The sequence below is a fragment of the Coturnix japonica genome, chromosome 13, assembly GCF_001577835.2.
Source record: "Coturnix japonica isolate 7356 chromosome 13, Coturnix japonica 2.1, whole genome shotgun sequence".
Classification (NCBI taxonomy): domain Eukaryota; kingdom Metazoa; phylum Chordata; class Aves; order Galliformes; family Phasianidae; genus Coturnix; species Coturnix japonica.
In genome coordinates this window covers 4,500,325-4,515,845 of record NC_029528.1, presented here as the reverse complement: position 1 = coordinate 4,515,845, position 15,521 = coordinate 4,500,325, and the positions used below count along the sequence as shown (strand labels likewise).

General features: G+C 48.7%; 2 protein-coding genes across 16 annotated transcripts; one reads left to right on the top strand and one right to left on the bottom strand.

Annotated features, from left to right (window-relative positions):
• Positions 1-141: 141 nt before the first annotated feature.
• HNRNPH1 (heterogeneous nuclear ribonucleoprotein H1) lies at positions 142-15,134 on the top strand. 15 transcript variants are annotated; one of them, XM_015875704.2, is made up of 15 exons: positions 142-268; positions 722-834; positions 7,405-7,464; positions 8,304-8,441; positions 9,087-9,242; positions 9,434-9,577; positions 11,065-11,203; positions 12,208-12,386; positions 12,582-12,653; positions 12,727-12,866; positions 13,029-13,164; positions 13,293-13,376; positions 13,464-13,532; positions 13,767-13,859; positions 14,350-15,134. In XM_015875704.2, the coding sequence occupies exons 2-15, from the start codon at positions 786-788 to the stop codon at positions 14,472-14,474; spliced, it is 1,584 nt and encodes a 527-aa protein (XP_015731190.1). In that variant the 5' UTR covers positions 142-268; positions 722-785; the 3' UTR covers positions 14,475-15,134. The 15 variants fall into 15 exon arrangements, with proteins under 15 accessions (XP_015731190.1, XP_015731200.1, XP_015731201.1 ...); XM_015875718.2 differs by lacking the exon at positions 142-268 and adding an exon at positions 8,015-8,109 and having other exon boundaries at positions 549-834; XM_015875714.2 differs by lacking the exon at positions 7,405-7,464.
• On the bottom strand, positions 1,609-6,984 carry LOC107320138 (deoxycytidine kinase-like). Its single transcript, XM_015875721.2, has 7 exons — positions 6,816-6,984; positions 5,932-6,047; positions 5,500-5,693; positions 5,142-5,289; positions 4,619-4,734; positions 2,945-3,044; positions 1,609-1,883 (listed from the first exon to the last, which is right to left on the bottom strand). Exons 1-7 carry the CDS (start codon positions 6,910-6,912, stop codon positions 1,860-1,862), a joined length of 795 nt encoding a protein of 264 aa, XP_015731207.1. The 5' UTR covers positions 6,913-6,984; the 3' UTR covers positions 1,609-1,859.
• Positions 15,135-15,521: the final 387 nt, after the last annotated feature.

Below are 15,521 nucleotides of genomic sequence, written 5' to 3'. Positions count from 1 at the left end.
GCCCGCTCCGCCTTCCCCTCAGGGCAGCCCCCGCCTCACAACACTCGCACCCCCCGAGCGCCGCCGGGCTCCGTGTGTGAGGGGCGGCTCCGTGCCCGCACTGCGCCCAGCCCCGCAAACAGCGACACAACGGGAGGGAGGAGCGGGGCGGGGCCTGGTGGCGCGAGGCGGGCGGCGGGGACAAAGCGGCCGCCATCTTAGGGCTGCGGGTGGACGGCGGCGGCGGGACGGCTGAGCGAGACTGAGCTCCATTCGGCTGCACAGCTCCGTAAGGACCAGCGGGGCGGCACACAGCTCCCGGGGCGGCACATACACACACACACATACACATAGACAGACACATAGCGCCCGGGGAGACACGGGCAGACCGGCCCCCTCCTCTCCCTCCTTCTCCCCCCCCCGCCATCTTCTCCCTCAGCTTCGAGCGCCGCGCGCTGATTGGTCGGTTTTGCTTTGCCGCGCTGCCATTGGCCGGCGGGCCGTGACGGGATGGGGTTGGGCGGCGCGTGACGTCATCGCGCAGCGCAGCGCGGCCGGCGGCTATTTATAGGAGCGGAGCGGCGCTGCGCAGCAGCGAGCGGCGGGTCGGGCCCGGTCAGGCCGCTGGTTCCATCGCGCCTCATCCCTGCGGGAAGAGCCACAAACGGGCCGGGAGGTCGCGATCCGCCATCGCCGGAGCCTGTTCTCGGCGTCCGCTGAGCTTTTGTCTCCGTCTGTGCAGCGCTCGAGCGCCTCCGTCCGGCTTTTGTCTTCTCCCGGGCCCTGTCTGGAAAGGCGCGGCCAAGATGGACCCCTGTCACACCGAGGAGACCGAGGGCGAGATCCCCGGACTGGGTAAGGCCGAGCGGCGGGTGCAGGCCGGGAACGGGGGGGTGAGAGGAACCGGTGGGGGAGGGGCGGGGATGGGGGAGGGGCGAGACGGGGCCTTGGCGCCCTGCGGCCCCACCTCGTGTCCGCGCCTGCGGCCGGCCCGGCACGTACGGCGATATAGGCCCGGCACGTAGGGCTCTGTGGGCCTGGCGCTATAGGCCCGGCACGGCCGGCACTGAGGGCCCCGCACGGCCGCGTGCCGCTCCCCCCTTCCTGTTTCCTCTTTCTTCCCCCCCCCCTCCCCCCAGCGCCGCGTGCGTCGTGGCGGCCGTTGAGCTCCGGGTGGGGGTGTTGTAGGTTGAGCTGCCCGGCCGGGAGCTTTGGAGCGGGGTGGGGGCGGTGAGAGAATAGTGCCGCGGGCGGGCGGGATGATGCGCGTTTGTTGTCCTGCCGACGGCTCCCCCCGCTCCGTGCTGGAAGGACGGGGATGGGGGGATGAAAGGGGAATTGTGTTGATGGGGGCAGTTGGTAAACAAGGCACCTTAAATAAGTTTGTTCCAGGTGTAATCCTTCTGACTGCAGTAATGCCCGACCTTAAGTAGCGTAAATCCCTTGAAAACAGCCATTTAACGAGCAGAAGTTGAAAGGCTCTGGACGCCATAAGTCTCATCTTAAAATGGTGAACTGTGCCAGTTATTGCAAAACAACCCTGCCCCAGCGCCTGCTATCTATATTTACCGGTTGTTGGTTGCTGATAACCGCTTAACTCTTACGTGGTTGGGGCCAGTTCCCAGCCCGTGTTATTTTAAATTCTTTATTAAAGAGTAGAGAATATACACAAAATGCAATACATTACCAAGGCACTCCGTATCATTTTCTTTAAAATACAAGGTAAAGCCTATCTAAAAAAACCACAGTTTAGACAAACAGAAAACTTTGAGGTTTATAAGTTATACTGACAATACATCTAGTGTAGCTAGAACGTCGTAGAGCACATGATGGGTTTAACTCTTCAAGTTCCAAGCATTTCACGTCAATCTTAATTCTTCTTAAGAAGTCAGGAAAGATTTGATCTGTGAAAACAAAGCATTTATGTAACGTGTTTTAAGAAGGAAGGGCAGAGCACCAGAAGTTTCCCCTTTTCTAAAGAAGCAAAGAGACTGTACGGTCTCCAGTGCTGTTTTGCCTCTACCTATAATTCATCTACATATAATTCATGATCTGAAATGCCTTTTACTATAATTGGTACTAGGTAGAGTTGAGTGACTTAAATAATTAATTAGGAAGACGGGGAAGGTAGCTTTCCAGCATACTGTTTCATTAAAGAAAAAGGACATGCCGTCACTAAGCAGCTCTCCCTTGGGAAGAAGGGAATGGTCTGAGCTCTGCTGTGTTTTCCATAGTGGAAGATGCAAATTCACAGCACCACCATGTTATGCTGACTGAACACTATGCACCCAAGCAAAGACTTACATTTAAACACTGATTTTTCTTATTGATGACCAGAACAAGACAGAGGAAAAACAGTTTGTAGGATTGCCTTTGCACTGGGTACACAGGGGTCAGCTACAGCGGGCTGCTTTGGAGCAGTTATTCCCTGATCCTGTCTTTCCACAAAGTAGCAAAGACCATTTTGTCTTGTAAACTCGTGCTTCTTCCGATGGCTGTTGTATTTCTCTTTTCTTACTTAAAGTGTCACATCGGGCACTTAGAGCTGCATACAGTCTTTATATTTGTCAGCTGTGTTGTGCTGTCCATGACGAGCCGTGATAGTAAAACTTGAAGGAGCACGAGCAGCTCTAATCTCACGATGAGTTCTCTGCAGGCATCATGAATTGGGCAGTAGCACTGTGTGAGCTATGTGATGAATGGTGCAGTCTGGCTGCTCCAGCTGCTGTGCACTGTTTGTCCTCCACAACTGCTTCTCTTTAAAAATAGTAGGTTTTTTTTCCCTTGAACTGCTTCAAGTAAGGAATTAAATGCCTCTTCTGCATCTATATGATGAAGGGGGGCAATTATAGAAGCCCCAGATTACTATTATAATTCCTGTATTCTGAATTTTTAAGGTAATATATTAAAACTATAAATTAATAACTTACTATTATCACTGCAGGAAAAAACATGTAGTACTTACCTCATCAATCAGGTACTCCTGTTTAATTTTATCATTTTTGAAATCTTCATTAACATCCAAAACTAGAATGGGGATCTCTTTAAGGTTCTCAAAATCAACTCTGTTAAAAGATGAACATTGATTTGCAAATTACTTTAGAACGTTATGCAAGTAAAACTTAGATAATCGCTTACCAAGACACCTCAGATTATCATGTACACTTGGAATGTCAATGTCTTTTGTATAAAGCCCTGGTTCAAGTCAGTCCCTAATCACTCATCAGCACTGCATCACTGTAATGTGCATTTCACAGGTCTGGCCCTTCAGCATCTCAGTTGTTGGTAGGGAGAGAAAAAACGTCCTTTATGCTTCTCTACCTCATTCTTGTTGCTGCAGAGCCAACTATCAGGAACCCCAGTAAGAGGGAATGAATGTTTTCTTCTCAAGTGCCTCCTGCCCCATGTGTCCTCCACCACATTTGTAGTTAGCTGCTAATCCAGTTACCAAGATGAAGTTTTAAAGCTCCCTTTGGTGGGAATGACCTCTGTAACAGGTCATAAGACTAGTGTTTAAAATGGCTAAGGGACAAGCAAGATCGTTTCAGCTACAGGCTGGGAGCAGTGGCTCTGCAACTCAATGGCACTTAGAAAATTAGTGACTTAAGAGAACTGAAAGTTAGTAACTTAAGTGAACTGTCTACACTTGAAAACAGTTCTCCAAATGCAGTACAGGGTGCTGAGCAGCATTCTAACTTGTATTAAAAATACAGGAAATGTTTGCTCATGGGTTTGGAATGAGTACACAATGTAAATGTTATAATTCCACAACACTGCAATACATTCTTGTCTCCTGAACTCTTGGGTCATCCTACATGAATTATAGACTTAGTAAAAGCAGATGTGTCTGTTCAGCCTAACATGCTTTTCCTGGAATTGTTTGCAATCTGTCCGTACACCATCTGGGTGTAGTTTTGTTTATTTCAGCTGAAAAGTCACGCTCGCCTACCAAGAATATCCTGAACGCTTCCATGATCTTTGTTGTTGCAGTGAGTTAATACGCTGATGCCATTTGTTACCGCTGCAGTCGGTAATAAACATTTAACCTCTAGATTTGCATTCATTAGGGTATTTCAGGTTCTTGTATGGAAAACCTGAAGTTAGCATTCCCATCCAGCAATTCCTATGCGAGGGAGGCTAATAAATATGACTCAGTAAGACGTGCAGGGAAGCTTAGTCACTAGCACGTTTCCTTCCTATAAGAAACTGCCAGAAGCCTCTCTGATAATTGCTTATTTTGAAGCTAGGATTAATATTTAAACCTTGCTGAGACAGTCATCCTAGTTTAAGGGTAATCAGGACTTTACCTTCCCTTACATTAGAAGTTGCTTAGTAAGGAATTAGCCACCGAGTTCAATTTCAACTGCCATATTCTTAGGTACTTCCAGTTCCAAACTTAAAGGAATTGCTGGAGAAATAACACAAGTGCACAGCTTTTCAGATGAAGCTAATGCTTAAGTAACTCATTCCAACTGTGCCTGAGTGAAACTAGAGTTAGATCTTAATTTTATCCCTAACCAACTTTAGCGGAAGGTAGAAAAAAAGCCTTGCATATAAGTTGAAATGAGAGTAAGCTTGTTCCTTATGGCAAAGGGTTATGTGAGCAACTGTGCCCAACACAGTGGAAGCAGGCTCATACCTCATAGTTCTTTCATAAAGCCAGCTCTCATGTTTATAGTGGAGGTTTTCCAAATACTCGAGGTCAATTCCTTCCTCCTCTTTTCTTCCCCGCTTCTGTAATCTTTCCATGCATTTCTGAATAATTGCAAGCCTTGATGTTAGCAATGTATTAAGGGCTATATCAGCTAAACAGTAGTAATTAGAACCATTAATGTATAACATGAAGAATTATGAAGATTTCAAAAGCATTAGACATTAGTGAGTGGAAGCCCCAGAAGTCAACAGTTCTAAGTGAGGGATTCTTTCCTTCTCATACTCTGCTGTTGAAGTACAACTTCAGAATCAGCTCTGAATGCTTAGTGGCGAGATCACAGCTAAACCAGCATGTGCAGGCACCAGAATAGTTGCTCAGAAAGGATTTGTTGAATTTGGTCACTAAATTAAATCTGAGTTTACTCAGGCTTCTCATTACTTGTGGAGAAGAAAATGCCAGTTCAGTGTGTGTGAAGTCACTGCAGTAAGTTGTGAATAGTTCAGTGTACCTGAGGGGTGGTCCTTAGGTAGATGATGCCGTCCAGTTCTATTTCAGATTCAAACTGATTTAAAAGCCACGTGTGCCAGTCCTGATAGATAGCCCACTCTGTTTCATTGATGTTTCCAGATTCAAACAGGTTAGAAGCAAACACGTACCTGCAATGAAAGACACTAGTATCATTGTAGGAATAACGTAAGTGAACTTAAGTATTTCCTATTGGAATTAGTACTGAGAGCATCACTGACACAGTGCTACATCTGCAATGCTCCCTACGTTGTTGAACTTGTGCCTGTTGGTTCACACTGCTGCTTGCAGATATGAAGGCAGTGGAGCTGTTGCTCATCTCTTGTTCAGCGGATCATTACCTGTCACTGTACACAGATCTCTCAAAGAACTGCACTGGATGTTCAGCTTCGTGCAGTTTGGCTGAGATGGGTTTCAGTTGTGCCCTTACTCGGCTCAAACAGGCGTAAGTCTGAAAAGTATAAGCCCATCTTGTAGGTTTATCATACAGCATTTGAAGTAGGTTTCCTCCACTCTTCTGAGATGTTGAAAGTTCCTAGGGGAGAAGAGAGAAGATTTTCATAGGGTTCTATTCCTTCCTTTATCTGGAGTTCTAGTACGTCTCTTAAGAATAGCACAGCAGGGATGACTGAGTGGTCTTTGGGGGAAACAGCATCTCTGGAGATGTGAGTATAGGTGAATTTTGGTTTGATGTTCTTGCCCGATGACTCAGTTTTCCTCCTGTGCCCACCTTTCCGAAGCCCCCATGCACAGCACAGGCACAGCACACCCACCTCACTCTCATCCTCACTGGTCTGGATGTTGCACCACTTGGCGATGGGCTCCGGGATCACCTCCCACTCATCGCTGTGCTTCTCCAGCAGCTTGACAAGGGTCGACTTCCCAGCGGCTGCAGGAGATTGTAAAATGCAGAGTGTTGTGGCAGATAACCATAGCGGCAGTGTGAGTGCAGGCTGCGTTAGTGCGGTGCCTGGACGTGCACAGCTGTATGTGGGGAGCTGCTCGGAGCAGGGCCAGGCTGAGCGCCGGGCACAGGCTGAGCGCCGCTCGGGTCGGTTCCGAGCACCCAGCGCTGATCTGTGTCCCCGTGGCTGTGTCCGGGCGATAAGGCGGCGCGGGGCCGTGCCGGGGCCGCCATTTTAGGAGCAGGCCGTGCCGCATTGTTGGCGGGCTGGAGGGGATACTGCGCCTGCGCGGCGCCGGGGCCGCAGGAGGTGGGAGAGCAGGGAGCGCGCATGCGCCGTGCGGTGGGACAGCTGGCGTGCGGGCGGGAAACGGAAGCAGGGCGGGAAACACTGAGCGGGACAACGGGTGGGGGAGCGCGAACGTTAACACTGGAGATGGCCGCTCTAGGAGGAGCTGCTGTAGTGCCCAGCAGCCGCCAAGGCGGCAAGACTGAGGTACATAACAGCGATGGGATGCATCTTGCACTGTACGGGCGGTGGTGGGATGCTATGATTCCACCTCCAGTGCTGCCGCCGCTTCCGAATAGTGCGGGCAGGGAGCGGGACCCGCCGGGTGCAGTGCTGCACAGCACGGCTCCTACAGCACGGCCCGGCTCTTTAACCCCCTTTCCCCGCCGTTCCGCACCGTCGGGATGTGCAAAAGGCGCTTCCACCCCACCATCCCCTGCTCATTCCCCGCCCGCCCCGCTCACCGATGTTGCCCTCAATGGAGATCTTCCGGAGGCGCTTCTGGAAGCTGGACTCCAGCTCTGCGGGGCCGCGGCATCGCCTCTTGGCGGGGGTGGACATGGCGGGAGCGCGTTGTTGCGGCTGCTGCTGCCTTCAATGCCGCTGCCTTTAAGTCTCCCGCCGGGCGCTGGGCGGGCCCTGTGCTCCGCTCCGCGCAGCCGCGGCCGCTCCCCTCACCCCCCCCTTTCTTTTCCCGCTCTCATTGGCATCTCCCTTGCTGAGTTCCCGCGGTGCTGGTCACACACGCGGTGTTCGTTTCCTCCTCCCCACACCTCACTCCGGTACCGACACGCACCAACACACCCGGCGCGGTTCCCCCGGGTTGGCTGCGGGCGCTCGGTCGGAACGGACATGTACGTTCCGTGTGATGGTCGCGGGGCTCGGGCCGCACTTAACGCCCGTAACTCTGTTGTCTCCAGCGGTGAGCTACAGGGTGACACGTAGCTAGGGCCAGTGTGTTTGGAGGAGATGGGAGGGATGAGCATTTTTCCTTGCCGTTCTGATAATTGTGACCCGTGTCTCTTCTTTCCCCATCTCCTACAAACACACCAGGTTTCAGTGACCGCAGCGAGCAGATCGTGTCCCGCGGTGTAGCCTCAGCCTTTGAAGCCGGTAAGTGGCGGTTCCCGCCCGGCTCCGCTCGGAGCTCTCCGCGCCGTGTCGGGGCATGCGCAGTGCGCAGGGCGGCGCTGGGCTTCGTGCGGCGCGGGAGGCAGGCGGCGCATGCGCACAAACCGTGGGGGAGGGGGCGAAGGGCGGAGGGCGGGGGAGCGTAGCTTAGCGAGGACGCATGCGCAACTGGCGGGAGCGGCGGGAACGGCGGCGTAGGGGGCTGTGTCCCGGGGCGGCCGAGCGTGGCGCTACGGAGCATGCGCGGGCTGGGCCTAAGGGGGGGGAGGGACAGCGGCTCCCCGGTGTGCCGCGTGCTGCGCGTGCGCCGGCCTCAGCCACGCCGAGGTGTCGGTGAGCGGTCCGTCCCGCTCCGGTGGCCGCACGCCGCGCTCCCGCCCAGCTCCGGGTCCCCGAGCAGGAATAGAGTGCGGTGAACGGCGGCGGGCCCGCCCGGGCGGCGCGTGGGGTCGGGGTTCTTTGTGCGGCGGAAGGCCCGGCCCGGCGGAAGCGGCAGTACCCGCCGCCATTTCCTAGCGCGCTCTCGCCACAGGCTCGCCCGCTTGCTGCCGCCTGACCGGGACTAGGCGCTCTCCGGACGGCGGATCAGGCTCGGAGCCCTAGAACCACCGCGGAGCCCCACCATGTGTGCGTGCGGGGATGGGGCTGGGCGCGGGCAGGGGGGGCGGGAGCGGCTCTGTGTGTGTGAGGCGGGCAGTGGTCCGAGGTAGAGGAGGATCGGGCGGGAGGGACGGGCCGGGGAACCGCCGGGCGCTCTGAGGGGTGCGGGAGGTGGCTGCGCTTTGTGGCCGCTCAAAGGGACCCGCTTTGATCTTGTGCAGCCACCACCGAGACCGAGACGGAGCCAAATCTGACCTCCAATGTGATGCTGAACACCGAGAGCAGCGAGGGATACGTGGTGAAAGTGAGGGGGCTGCCATGGTCCTGCTCCACCGAGGAGGTGCAGAGGTTTTTCTCTGGTAAGCAGAACTGAGGGAATCTGGGTTCGGGGGCTGGGATTCTCCAGGAGCGCTGCACGTGGTGCTTGAAGGAAGTTGAGAGTATTTCACTAGCCAGCAAAGTTTGTGAAGGAAGTGCCCCTGCTGGGATACAATGTAGACAGCAACGCTTCTCAAGCAGGAACTGGACTAATGTAGCTAAGAGATTTGCTGGAATACCTACAAGTCTCTTTGAGCCTCCAGGGCAGGGAATGTTCTGTTTGAATGAAAATTCCTTATTCCAAACTTAATTAAAGTAGTTCTTGATTCTGTTGTAACTGGCTAACCATCTCAGGAATTTGATGCATTAGATCTGGTTCTGACTTGGTACATTATGCTCTACTTGATTATTGGTACTTATCTCAATTTATGCCGACAGGAAAGTCTGTCAGCTGTGATCAAAGGCATATTTGACTTGAAGCAGCAAAATATTTTTCTTTAAAAAAAAAAAAAAAAAGGACAAAGAAAAACAACGTGTTGCAACAAGAATGCTACTGTTTCTGTCTTACACAATTTCAGTGGTTTTTTTTTTGTTTTTTTTTTTCCTTTTAGAATATATGAAGCTTTTAAAGCTGCCACATTGCTCTAATGACTACATTAATGGAGCTTCTTGTTTCTGTTTTTCAGACTGCAAAATTCTGAATGGGCCGTTGGGGATCCGTTTTATCTACACGAGGGAGGGCAGACCAAGTGGAGAAGCATTTGCTGAACTTGAATCAGAAGAGGATGTGAAACTGGCACTGAAAAAGGACAGAGAAACAATGGGACACAGATACGTTGAAGGTTTGATTTGGTCTAGTAACTGACTAGATGTATTTGTATTTGGTGGGTTTTGGTTATTTGTTCTGTCTCTAAAGTGCATGTGAAAGGACAAATGGACTTCTGTTGTATCATAAGTTGACTAGTTTCAAGGCAAATGGCTTTAAAAAGAGCTGAGCGTTCCTCAATGCATTAATTCTAAGTGCCTTTTTCAGTTTTCAAGTCAAACAACGTTGAAATGGATTGGGTTCTGAAGCATACTGGTCCCAACAGCCCTGATACGGCTAATGATGGTTTTGTACGTCTTAGAGGACTCCCATTTGGCTGTAGTAAAGAAGAAATTGTACAGTTTTTTTCAGGTATGTGGGGTAAAAGTACTAGCTGTAGCAGTAATGGTTAATGCTAAAAGGAGGAAAAACAACAACAAAACAACTAACAAAACCAGCAACCTAAAAAGAAACAACCCCCAAAACAGGAATGCACTCCTGGCCACCCAGTAATACTTCCAGCTGTATGCTGATCTGTATTAAAAACAAATGAGCAGTTGTCAATTAATTACCTGGACTCATGAGATAATTTCTTAGGTGCTTATTTTACTGAATAACTCAGGAATCTTCCAAAAGCTGACCTCATTCATAGGGGCTGTACACACTGTTCCAAGGAAGGGTAGCAGGAAATGTTTTGCTCAATCACAAATGAACAGTTGAAGTGGAAGGATGTTTCCTCTCAGCCTTAGTTAGTTCTGACTTCTGAGAAGGATATAGGAAAAGCAGTGCATTGTGCCAGTGATTTTAAAGTATGGATTTACTGCCGAATAACACCCCAGGTAAAAACAACAACGAACACCAGAGCCATCCTGCTGCGCTGTGCTGAAATACAGGTTTTCCCGTTCCCATCCCGTTGAATAGCTTAGTTGTTTTTGATGGAGAGAGAATGTCTTGTTGACTTTAATTCTCACTTTCTTGCAGCTGTTGTGTATCTATTATTTTTCTTAGCAATGGGGATGCCATTGTAAATGCCAGGAGTGAAATCTGTTCACCTATTTATGATCGAGCGTGTCAGAATTTTTGGAGTAGTAATTATCTACCATCTAACTGTAAATGTTGAACGTGGCGAGACTGTTCTTAGCAGCCTTCAGATGACTCACCCTATTGTTGTTCTCGTATTCAAAATACTTCTAATCCTATGAGTTCAGAAGGCTTTACTGTATTCTCAATAAGGAATGCATTTTGCAAACGAGCAGTTCCAAAGTGTGTACGTTTTAACTTGACTTTGCTAAGGTTAAATTACATAATCTTAAAATACTGTTAAATGTGCTTGGTATATGAAGTGTGCCTCTTCTCTTCGTTAGCTGATGCTTTTGAAATTCATGATTTTTCTTAATTAAGCACTTCTATAGATAAAAGAATACTGAAATCATTTGCGTGATTTTTTTACTTGACTGACTTCTAGTAGAAATACTTGTTATGTGAAGTTGTTTACCTTGATGTGTTTGAATCTGTTACATTGAAAAGTTCGTCTTAAAATCAAATACTTTCACAGAGTTGAAAAGATTTTTAAATGTGACGTTCTTGATGCACCCTGCGTTGGATGCCTTTTCTGAGGAGTTATTTTTGACGCTCAGAACATGCCTTTGCTCTGCAGGGTGCATTAAGAACACAGACCGAATGGTATGTGATGAGAAATTTCTTGTTTACATGCTTTTTCCTCTAGTGTTCTAGAAGCAACATACCATTCGTTTACAAATACTAAACTTCTGGTGTATTTAAAGCTATAAGAAAACTCATGACTGGGCTTGTGATGTTAATATTGCCCCCTACTGGGGTTATTTGTCCTTGGGTTGAAGGGTTGGAAATCGTGCCAAATGGGATAACATTGACGCTGGACTACCAGGGGAGAAGCACAGGGGAGGCCTTCGTGCAGTTTGCTTCAAAGGAAATAGCTGAAAAGGCTCTAAAGAAACACAAGGAAAGAATAGGGCACAGGTGGGGATGGATGGTTGGTTGGATATGTCGCTTTTCTTATGGTAACCAATTAAATCCATATTCTCTCTTCTGAAAATATTCACGTCCAAACAAGTGCAGTATTTTGGTCTCTAACTTGGTCATCGCTTTTAACTACCGTATGTGCAGCATGGCGCAGGCTGTCTGCATTGACTGAAAACATAAAATTGGGCTCGGCTTGTGTGCTTTGAAAACGTGCTCATTGCGGAGGAGTGCAAAACCAGTAGCTTGAAAGTGGCAAAGTTGAGAGACTATGGCTTTAACTTCTCAAATAGCACCGATTATGCCTTTAGCTCTAAAGTCATGCACAGTACTCTTATTACCATAAGAAAATGTGATAATTTCTAAACTTGTTTTATAAATTGAAATGTAACGAATGTTCTTACTGTATTAATCTTCCATGTGATATAAGCATAGCTTTCAAGAAATTGTCACAAAGGGTTTTTATTCTATTTTACTTGTGACTATTTTCCATTGAAGCATGCACTTCTTGCCTACGCTGAATCACTGAAGCATAGGCTGGGTTCATTAGCACATGCAGAGCTTCTTGTAGCATCCTGATGGGTTAAAATCCTGGTGGAGATCAGGTTTTTAACCCTCTCCTTGTATTGCCACATGAGCAAAACTGCTGAGTTGAGTGGACATCCGTCCCTCCTGTATTTTCTTGACTAACACTTTAAATCTGGGGGAGGGGGTGGGGATTCAGTCTTGCTCCCCTACCCTTAAGGGTGGGATACTGTGAGGTATGAGGAGCATGCGAACCCTTCAGTAATTGTAATTTCTTGAAAATATACTGGTTTAAGAGTAACGTAGGGCTTTTTTTATTTTTAGTAGTATGTCATTGCCTGTATAATGTAAAGAAACCTGGCTTAAAGTACGCTGCCAGTTTCAAGGCTCTGACTGAATGTCTTGCTTTATTGTGAAATTGTAAGGTCTTCTGTGGAAGGAATTAGAGCCTGACTTCTTCCTGTGGAAACCGTTTCTAGGTACATTGAGATCTTCAAGAGTAGCCGAGCAGAGGTGCGCACTCACTACGACCCTCCACGCAAGCTCATGGCAATGCAGAGGCCAGGTCCTTACGACAGACCTGGGCTTACCCGCGGATATAACAGCCTTGGTAGAGGAAGTGGCTTGGAGAGGATGAGGCGCGGTGCTTACGGGGGAGGTGAGTGTGTGAGGGCCAGAGCGAGCTGCTCGGCCAGGAAGCAGCGGCGCCTGGAGCTGACGGTCTGGTTTGTATATGGGTCTGGTTTTATTTCTTCTGGAAGAAATAGAACTTCTAGAGCATTGCGTGCAGCGTGTTTGTGTACGTTGGACATTCCTGCAGTTGAGATGATCATGTTGTCCTGTCTACTTACAGGTTATGGAGGTTATGATGACTACAATGGGTATAGCGATGGCTATGGTTTTGGTTCTGATAGATTTGGGAGAGGTAAGCTATCTCTAATAGGAATTGTAACTAACCTTCAATACATATAGAACAGAAACTTAAATACATCTGAAAGACCTAGAATGGACTCTCTTCTCTGCAGGAATGTCGGACCACAGATACGGCGACGGGACGTCCACCTTCCAGAGCACGACTGGCCACTGTGTCCACATGAGAGGTCTGCCCTACAGAGCGACAGAGAACGACATCTACAACGTGAGTTCCAGATCTGCTGTTGTTACATACTGAGGGTGCTGCAGTTGGTGCAGCGAGTGGTAACTGTGCTGCTCTTCAGCAAGCGTTCCTGCACAGAGAACGACTTGCTGTAAAACCAAGCTGCTATATTGGTGCATTTTAATCTGTGTGTTTTGTATATAGTTCTTCTCACCTCTGAACCCTGTAAGAGTACACATCGAGATCGGACCAGATGGCAGAGTGACTGGAGAGGCGGATGTTGAATTTGCTACTCACGAGGATGCGGTGGCTGCCATGTCCAAAGACAAAGCAAACATGCGTAAGTGTAACTGTTGTGAAGGGGAAAGCACAGCCCTGCTCTGTGCAGCATCTGCTGCAAGTTGGATGCCCAGCATTCTGTTGCAGCGAGGCTGGATTTGATGTGAAGTGCTCTCACTTTTCTTTCAGAACACAGATACGTCGAACTCTTCTTGAACTCAACAGCAGGAGGAACTGGTGGTGCCTATGGCAGTCAGATGATGGGGGCGATGGGTATGTATATAAGAGCTTAATGTTGAATGGAGTTGGCTAATTTTGCTCAGCTTCTGCTTCAGTGACTGGCATAAATCTGAAATGCAGCATTATATCTTAATGCAGTCAAGGAATCCGAAGGGGTGGTTCAGGATTGGAACACTAGCACGTTGGCAGGTAAGTCTTGCATGATGCTCTGTTGCTGTAATGCACCTACACTCTTCTTTATACCTTGCTTTTCTGGTTTCTTAGACCTTAACAAGGCGGGTGGTGTTTTGGGGTTTCTTTGAAGGGAGCTGGGTATCTGTATGGGTGTAGTGCTGTGTCTGTAGTAGGGTAGGGTAGGACTGTTGGTAACAGGCAGACTTGTAGACTGCCCAGTTTGTAATGTTTGTATCCTCTCCTTGAAAGGAAGCCAATCCAGCTATGGTGGCCCAGCTAACCAGCAGCTGAGCGGGGGTTACGGAGGCGGATATGGTGGGCAGAGCAGCATGAGTGGATACGGTAAGTCCATCTGTTAACGGGCTGTGGGACCACAGCCAGCACCAGCATGAGGCCCTGCTCATTAGTGTTTGCGGGCAGCTGTGGGGAGGGGGCTGCACATTCCTCAATGAATTGAGAACAAGGGGGGGATAAATTGAAAGCAGGGATAAATTGAGTGCTGAGGAGAAGCTTGCTAAATCAGTTCCAAAGTGCATGGGGAATGCTTAACTCTGCTGTGGGTACTGGAGATTCGCCTGGTGTAAATGCACCAGATTGAATTGGAGGGGAGGGAGTACATGGGGGGAATGGGTTCTCTGCACAGAAGGGTCACAGAAAATGCTGGGGCCCTTGGAAATTGGGAGGGCAAGTGCTGGCTCATGGAGCAAACCGATGGGATTTTGGAGGTGCTTTAAGCTGCAGTTCTCAGTACTGAGCAGAGATGTTCACAGCCAGGTGCTGTGAGAGCTGATGGCTGCAGCCTTTGTAACGTGCTGTTTGGTTTCCACCCCAGACCCAGGGAGTCAGGGCGCCATGAACAGCAGTTACTACAGCAGCGGGAACCGCGCGTCCATGGGAGTGAACGGCATGGGAGGGATGTCCAACATGTCCAACATGAGCGGTGGCTGGGGAATGTAACCAATGGCTGACTTTTGGTCAAATCTTTTTTAAAAAACAAAAAAACAAAAAACTAAGTTTAACAGTTTTGCAATACGAGCTTGTGATTTATGCTTTACTGTAAGTGAAATCAGGATTGTTATTTTAAACCTTTCAGGTTGGGTATTTTTGAACATACAGAATGAACTTTCCTCTAGGACGTAATAACCCCGTTGAGCAGAGACTATAACTGTTAAACAACTCGGAGCGTTTCTCAAGTTAGTTTTGTTGTAGGAGTGTATTTAAGCAGTAAGCGTATTTAGGTTAAAGCTGTTTGAATTATGTTAAATGTTGCTCTTATACCATATTACATCTGACACTGTTTTGAATACATGTTGGAGAAAACATGCTTTTTTTGTAAAGAAACGATATAGGAGCTGTGTCTGAGATTCCAAGTGAACATTTGGCATGTTAGTTCTAGTTTATTTCTTTTAATACCCTGTAAGGCACGTTAAAGCTTTTTTTTTAAGTTAATGGGGGAAACGTGTTGAGACGCAATACGGCTACGTTAGGATTTGGGTCTTGGTGTTCGTATACAATTCTGAGGCCTTGATTTAATCTTTCATTGTATCGTGATTTCCTTTTTAGGTGTATTGCGCTAAGTGAAACTTGTTAAATAAATCTTCCTTTTAAAAACTGGAACTCATTTCTTCTTGAACTTCTGCCTTGAGATGTGCCAGTGCTGCTTTGTAGTCAGTCCTTGTGCTGCTCTGTGACTTTCAGGCTGGAGGAGTGGAACTGTGTGGCCGTGTGGGTGTTAAGTGACAATTGTTTCTCGGCCAAAAGCAGAGTTAGTGAAGGAAGGTGCTTCCTGTTGTGGGGCTGCAGTGTGACAGCCTGATGTTGGCTGCATAACGTGGTTGTGAAGTTGCAAATGAGGGCTGGGGGATAACGCTGTGTGTAGCTACAGGCATCGATGCTTTGGAGCCAAAGTGCCGGATCAATGGACTTTGCAGCTTAGTGCAGCCGTGTTTCAATAAATCAATTTGTCAAACAAATGCCATGCTTAAAGATGTGGTTTTATGAACA

What these genes read in the sequence shown, in the direction of transcription:
- HNRNPH1 (XM_015875704.2), top strand. Translation starts at nt 786, where the DNA reads ATGGACCCCTGTCACACCGAGGAGACCGAGGGCGAGATCCCCGGACTG. An exon ending in GGTGCAGAGGTTTTTCTCTG is followed by an intron (nt 8,442 to 9,086) that starts GTAAGCAGAACT and finishes TCTGTTTTTCAG; the next exon opens with ACTGCAAAATTCTGAATGGG. An exon ending in TTCTGATAGATTTGGGAGAG is followed by an intron (nt 12,654 to 12,726) that starts GTAAGCTATCTC and finishes TACATCTGAAAG; the next exon opens with ACCTAGAATGGACTCTCTTC.
- LOC107320138 (XM_015875721.2), bottom strand. Translation starts at nt 6,912, where the DNA reads ATGTCCACCCCCGCCAAGAGGCGATGCCGCGGCCCCGCAGAGCTGGAG. An exon ending in AGATCTGTGTACAGTGACAG is followed by an intron (nt 5,290 to 5,499) that starts GTAATGATCCGC and finishes CTTTCATTGCAG; the next exon opens with GTACGTGTTTGCTTCTAACC. An exon ending in AGGAGTACCTGATTGATGAG is followed by an intron (nt 1,884 to 2,944) that starts GTAAGTACTACA and finishes TTGTTTTCACAG; the next exon opens with ATCAAATCTTTCCTGACTTC.